Source organism: Gossypium hirsutum, chromosome A12 (genome assembly GCF_007990345.1).
Source record: "Gossypium hirsutum isolate 1008001.06 chromosome A12, Gossypium_hirsutum_v2.1, whole genome shotgun sequence".
NCBI classification, from domain to species: Eukaryota; Viridiplantae; Streptophyta; class Magnoliopsida; order Malvales; family Malvaceae; genus Gossypium; species Gossypium hirsutum.
Genome location: NC_053435.1, coordinates 99,983,260 through 99,990,544, shown reverse-complemented (window position 1 = coordinate 99,990,544; position 7,285 = coordinate 99,983,260). Strand labels below are relative to the sequence as shown.

At 29.1% G+C, this 7,285-nt stretch overlaps 1 protein-coding gene across 1 annotated transcript; it reads right to left on the bottom strand.

Moving 5' to 3' along the window:
- Window positions 1-1,500: 1,500 nt before the first annotated feature.
- LOC107944703 (heavy metal-associated isoprenylated plant protein 7) lies at window positions 1,501-3,307 on the bottom strand. Its single transcript, XM_016878532.2, has 5 exons — window positions 3,098-3,307; window positions 2,768-3,011; window positions 2,464-2,669; window positions 2,277-2,364; window positions 1,501-2,184 (listed from the first exon to the last, which is right to left on the bottom strand). Exons 1-5 carry the CDS (start codon window positions 3,104-3,106, stop codon window positions 1,712-1,714), a joined length of 1,020 nt encoding a protein of 339 aa, XP_016734021.2. The 5' UTR covers window positions 3,107-3,307; the 3' UTR covers window positions 1,501-1,711.
- Window positions 3,308-7,285: the final 3,978 nt, after the last annotated feature.

Genomic DNA, 7,285 nt, shown 5'->3' with positions numbered 1-7,285 from the left:
AAATTTAACAAAATAATTTCAACACAATTGAACTTAAATTTCGTAGTCTGAAAAGTAAAGACTAAATTTCTAGAAATAAAAGTACAATGACTAATTTTTAAATTAAAGAAGAGTATAAAAACTTATGACATATTTAAACTTTTTTACAAAAGATGATTTTCTTTTTATTATTTTAACAAATGAGTTAGCGCGACTTAAATCGTGATATGAAATTCAATCAAATATTTTATATTACTATAAATTCCTACATAATATATTTTCCTTCACATATAATCTATAGTTATCTATAATCTCCTTATATTAAATTAGAAAACCATATTAGAACATAAATAATCACAAGTTGATGAGGTTTTGCAGTTTCTCAAGTCATCGTATTAATGCTCAAAAAATCAATATGTTTTGCTCCAGTGGAGTGGAAGAGAATCTAAGTAATAGATTAAGCAGGCCGGTTACTGGACTTTTAGAAGGTTCAAGAGCTGGGATCGTATTTAGGAGTTCCGTTTATTTCACAAAAGAGTTACTAACTCTACTTTGTAGTTTGTGGTTGAGAAGGTTCGATCCAAATTATGTAATTGGGATGCGAAACAGCTCTCTTTGGCAGGAAGATTCACCATTGCACAGTTGGTTCTTCTCTTTATCATGAATTATTTCATACAGTTAATGCGAATTTTGAAAATAGTGTCCGAGGAGATCGAACGATATTAGAATGATAAAACGTACAGTTGTTCTTTTTGACACAATGCTTATAATTATCTATTGTCTTTTCATAACTCATAAATAGGAGGATAATGTGCTTCAATACACTCGAACCCATGTTCTCCTGTATTGTCAACAATGTCCATATCAATTGAGCTGAAACTCAATCAACAATTGTAACTTTATAAAGTTATACTAAAAAATATACTTACAATGTTATATTAACATCCATTATGTATTTTTTTCAAATTATAGTTCTTGAAGGAGGAAGATCAAATTTTTTTTAATGGAAGTAATTAGTTATTTTTAAAATAAATGACAATTTTTCAATGAAAATACATTTTCTTTTTAAAAATTTTATATAAATATTCAAATAGATGTTGTACAAAATTTATAAAACAAAAATACAAAAATCATCTTTTTTAACTTGTCATTTAAATCATTGCATTAAAATAAAAAAAATTATCAAAATCAATAATACTTTTAATTAAAAATTCTATCTCACAGAATATAAATTTATTTTAAAATTAATATATAATAAATATTCAAATATATGATTTAAATTAATAATACCACATGAAAGATATTATATTAAAAAATTAAATTAAATTTAAAAAATAAAATTTAAAAACATAAATAAATAATATTAAAACCGAAATTTCTGATCAAAATACTATTCATTTGGATATTGGAATTTGTTTTTATTTTGAATTTATGATTGTGTATAGTACATGTTTCTTCTACTATGCAAATCGGGACATCAGGGGGAAAAAATAAAAACCAGTTTGAAAAAATACTTTAAAATTTACAGCTTATGATTTATGATATTATTATTTAATAAAGAGAAAGTACATTAACAAAATTCTACAGATTTATCTGTAGATTATACCATTTTTTTTTTTAATATTACAGCCATTAGGCAAAGCTTACACAGTACAGAGAAGGGATAGGCTGAAGAACAAGACGACTCAGTGTTCCTTTTTATCCCTACAATTCCCTTCAATTCTTCCAGTTTTTACATTACAGTGCAAGCATTAGGGTTCTCATCACTGAAGATCTGAGGCGGATATGCGTAAAACTCGGTGGCATACCTTGGCGGGTAGTAACAGTATTCATTCTTCTTCACTTCCACCGCCACTTTCGTCTCCTCCGTCGAACCTTCAGCCGCCGCTTCTGCGGCAGCTGCCTTGGCTTCCGTGCTTTGATCACCTTCCTCTTTTTTGTCTTTGTTGTCTTCTTCACCACCGGCTTCTTTCTTTACTTCCTCACCGCCTTCTTTTTCCTCTCCTTTTTTCTCTTCCTTGTTGCCATCTTTCGCTTTTTCTTTTTCTTCTCCTTCTTTCTTGTCGGTCTCCGTCGCCTCTTCCTTCACTATCAGCGCGCGCTTCCCGGTTCTCTTATAAACGTACGCCACCAGCTTCGGTGGTTCGAACACTCCTTTCACCGTCACCTCTGAACTCTTCAGATCTGGTTCGGCTGATTCCACCCCTGAGAACACATTTTTCAGATATCAGCTTCCGGATTATAGTGTAAATTATGATTATGGGTTTAGTTGAGATTGGCTTCGTAAATGAACCAACCTTTCATTCTTTGAATACGTTTTTTTATTTCCTGAGCACAAGCTTCACAATGCATGTGAACTTTTAGCACCACCGTGATCGGCGCCGGCTGCACAATTCACATAAAAAGAAAAACAAGTCCGAACATCGTCAGATTCCGACATGACAAAATGTAGATTTTTTAAGCGATTAACGAAAAGAGACTGACCTTTTCTATCTTCGCTTCAGGCTTAGGTTTCTCTTTTTCTTCAGGCTGTTTCTCCTCCGGCGACGGTGGTTTCGGAACCGGTGAAAGGAGCTCCACTTTCCGGTGGCTCTTCCTTTGAACTCTCTCAAGAACTTCCAAAGGATCAGCTTTCTCTCCTTTCACCACCACCTTATTACTCTTGCAATCAGTCATTACATCTTCAACCCCTACAAATCCAACAACAAAAAAAAAACCATTAATTTCATCAAAAACGTAAATCAAAAGAACAGAACCAAGGTTGGTTTCTTATGTCAACGTTAAAAACCTTGAAAGCCCTTGAGGCACCGGCGAACTTTCCGAGCACACCCTTCACAATGCATGTAAACCTTCAAGATAATCTCTTGCGGTGTAGGCGGCGGGGGCGGCGGCGTTTCTTCCTTGGGTTTTTCAGCTTTCCTTTCCTCAACTGGCTTCTCAGCCTGCTTTACTTCCTCTTCATCTCCTTTCTTTCCATCTTTTTCAGATACTTGCTCTTCCGTTTTCTTCTCGTCTGCAGGTTTCTTCTCTTCCTGTTAAATAAATAAACAAATTGAATTAAACCCAGTAAAGATGTATCAAAACTTAAAGATGATGAAGAATGTTTAAAGATCATCACCTCCCCCATTGATAAGAGCTTGTTTGTTTTTCTCTAGTGTTTTCTCTCTCTGAACAGATTTGGAGTTGGGTTTTTTGTTTTTTTCCCTTTTTTGGGTTCTTCACAGAGGCTACTAAGTAACACTTAAAACTATGCGAACTGTCAAGAACATCAGATGTGTGAAACTAAATAGAGGGAAGGGGGGAGATGGGGATTTTATCATCATCATCATCATCATCATCATCATCATCATCATCATCATAAAAGGATGGATTGTAAGAATATACCAACATATGAGCCATGATAACATGACGTGGCTGTTTCTGAAAGGCCACGTGTTTTTGAGCATGGATGAGGTTGAGACAAATGGTAGCTCAAGAATGCTACTTACTTTTTTCCTCGTTAAAAGATTGAAGCCTCGAATTTTCTTTTATTTCTGCTTTTTAACATTAAAAAAAAAAAAGAAAGAAAGAAAAGAAATGAATGGAAATCAGATTGCGGCTTCACCTATAATCCATTCTTAGATTTAAGGTTTATTATTGCATACAACATTTATGTTGGTATATCCGGAAAATGATCACAAAATCACAAAATTGAATTTAAGGGATTACAAAAATCTTCCATAATTCTATCCAGCATTTATGTTGATACTTGCCTCCTTGGTTTGTATTAATCTTCTAACTCTTTGGAATAAGATTATATTGGTTGCTTCACTTGCAATTTATTTATTTGGTACTATAAACAAGGGTGGATATTAGAAGGGCGTAGTCCCAAAACTGATAATTTTGTTTTACAATTTTTTTTTAATATTTGTAATAATATACGCTTGCCATAAAATTTTTAAAAAATATTGGTTTATATGTTAAAAAGTCCTTAAAAAATTAATTAAGTTTCGGTATTAAATTTGCGTCTATTTAAGTTCTTGTTGTTAACTAAAATAATCAATTAAGCAATTTTTTTTTTATTAATCATTTTGACCGTTAAAATAAATTATAGACTAATTAGATGGTAACACGTGGTAATTTTTTGTTTAATGGATCTAATTTTTTTCCCTTAAAATATTAAAAATATAAAAAAGTTATTAATACCATATGATTGGTTCATCTATTTATTTTAACGGTTTCTGTCGTTGATCATATTGACTTTTAATAAAAAGTCTTCATTGATTAATTTAATTAACATCAAGGGCTTTAATAGATGTGAATTTAATATAATGGCTGAATTGATTTTTTTTTACAAGTTCTTGAGGACTTTCTTCCGAAAATATTTAATTATTAATAAATTAGTTTAAAAAATCGAATCGAAGGTTATAGTTATAACTTAAATATTTATTTTACTTTTTAAAAAACATTTATTTAATGATAATTAAATGGAGAATCCATTCGATTATCTACCTTATACTCTTAGAAAATACGTAACATTTTATTAAAAGATAAAATTATAAAAATGAAATTCCAGATACAGTCCATTATCATATAACCTTAAATAAAATATCCACTTTACTTGAAATGTAAATCACATATTTACTATTTTATTTGCGGTTGATTTTTAATGAATTTATCAAATATATATATATATATAAAGCTAAGTGGAAATAGCATTGTCAATGACGTTTTTATTCTTTTTATATGTAAAAATAATAGGATGTGGACTGGTAATTAGAGACGTATTCAGATTTTTCTCACTGTTTTTCCAGAAACCACATTATCTCGTAGATAGGTTTCCACTTTTTTAAAGAAAAATTTAAATTTGAAGTGAAAGATAATTAGGGATCCATAACAATCAAATTAGATGTCGTCCTCAGCTTTATAATTACACAACATATATTACATTAAATTCCAACAAAATAAAATCTAGACTTTAATATTAAACTTGAATGATTTGTAGCTCCGCTTCATTATTTATTTATATTAAATTATAGAGTAAAAAATTTAAAAGTTAAAATATATTTTAATTCTTAATACATTTTGTACATTTAGAATTTAACTTTTCTTATTTTAAAAAATATTGTCCACTGCTTTTTTTAAATTTAATAATTTAGATTCAATTATTACCATGGTTAAAATTCTTCAATTAAATTCACTTGTATGACATTTTAAAATTTTTCTTTTAAAAAAAATCACTTGATAGTCATGTAACAATAAAAATAAAGTTGAAAATATTTATTAGGATTTTTTCTTAAAAATGCTCGTTCGAATCGTTAGGATAATTTTTTTTCTTACTAGAATTTTATTGTTTTTAAGAAAAATTGATGTTAGCATGTTAACAACATTAACTATTTAGACTAATGAATCACATTATAAAAATAGATGGACTAAACTATGTCAAAAATTAAAGTATTTAGATTAAATATCAAGCTTTAACATAATCTAGAGGTTATGATGTAAGGAAAAAACGACACAAAGTTAAAATAAATAAGAAGCCACATGTCAATCTCTAAGACTACTATGATATTCAAATTATATATAACCACACGTAATGTTTTAACAAAAAAAAATAATTATATAAACTATTTTAACTAACTAATAACATTATAAAAATATAGGAACAAATATGTATAAAAAAATATATAAATTAAATTTTAAATTTAAGTATATTAGAGACTAAAATTGAAATTGAAAATTTTTATTGTAAATGCAAGAAAAAGAATGAAAGAAAAAGAAAAATAGTTGGATGTGCCACGTGCAAATAATAATGATTTTGTTGGTATATTGGATAATTAGATTTTTATTTTTATTTTTTATGAATTATAAGAAGAGGTAAAATTCTTGAAGCAATGCGAATAAGTTGAAAATATAAACGTTTGGCTTACATTTAGTAAATTGAGTTAATTATTTCAACTCTACTGAATGAAAAATAAGACCAGAAAGAGTGAGAGGAATATTGTTGACTCCAAATAAAGGATTTGACATTTGTTGGCTCTGATTCATAAGATGAGAAAAGAGCTGCCTGTGTTAATATGTGGACCGCAATGCCACATGCTTCCGATTTATTAGATTTTGATACCATGATTAGAATTGAATGTTAAATCTTTGATTAAATTATTAATTTAGTCACTTTTATTTATCTTAGATTACATTTTAATTACTTATGTTTGAAATGTTACGTTATCGTTTTCTTACAAAATGGTCACTCTGCCATTAAGATCTGTTAACTCCAAACGACAATCCGACATGACAGTTAAAATGGGTTTTAGATGCCAATGCGAATGTCCAGCCAAGTAAATTAATTGATTTTTAATTAAATAAATTAAATTTTTTTAATTAATTAAAGGAAATGTTAATTTGGTTTCCTGAAATAATCAAAACCAATGCATTCGATTAATCATTGAACTAGAAAAAAAGAACCCTTGGTCTCATTTTTTCTTTTAATTTTTGTTTCCATTTTGACTGAAAAAACCATCCATTTTCATAGTCATCTTTGTTGAATCGAAATAGTAGAAATTAAATTGAGTGCTCCATCAATAAGTTGGATTTTTTTATTCAAAATGGAAGAATAAAGGATCGATTCAATGGAGAGTCCAGGCATGGATTATAATAAGTAATGCGTTTTTTTTTCTTTACCTAGGTTTTGGGTTTAGATATTATGATTTTTTTTTTGCAAAAAGGTGATTCATCTTTTCATGTTTTTCTGTAGATGTGACAAACAAAAAATACATGCTTCATTTTTGTTTATTTGTATATTGTGGGCAACCACAATAGCAAGCATGTATAGAGGTTGTGTGTCCATTTCTTCTTCCTTGTCATTCTGCTATTCTCTTCTCTTCTCTGATAGTAACAAAAAAACTCAATTGTTGCTTCTTTTTAAAGAAGAGAAAATTGGGTTTTAGGGTAAAATTATTATTCTATTTTCATAAAAAAAGATCTAACTTTTCTCATCCCAGTTAGACATCTACATTACTATTTAAAACCCATTTTAATTGTCATGTCAGACTGTCATTTAGGAGTTAAAAGATCTTAACAACAGGATGACCATTTTGTAATAGAACAATAACATAAATGACTAAAACGTAACTTGAGGCAAACAAAAATGACTATTTTTACAGTGTAGCGACGTAAAAAAAATTTGGTTTGGGGTCGCTAATTGTGGCAATTTATTGAGAACTTGAAAACTGAAGTTTGATTTTTTTGAAACATAAACTGAAAAACAGAAATAAAGAGGGGAGTCGCCACCGATCCTTTTATAGGTATGATCGGACACCTAATAAAT

Coding starts and splice junctions, on each gene's coding strand:
- LOC107944703 (XM_016878532.2), bottom strand. Junction 2,670..2,767: donor GTGCCTCAAGGGCTTTCAAG/GTTTTTAACGTT, acceptor TTGGATTTGTAG/GGGTTGAAGATGTAATGACT. Junction 2,185..2,276: donor ACGTATTCAAAGAATGAAAG/GTTGGTTCATTT, acceptor ATGTGTTCTCAG/GGGTGGAATCAGCCGAACCA.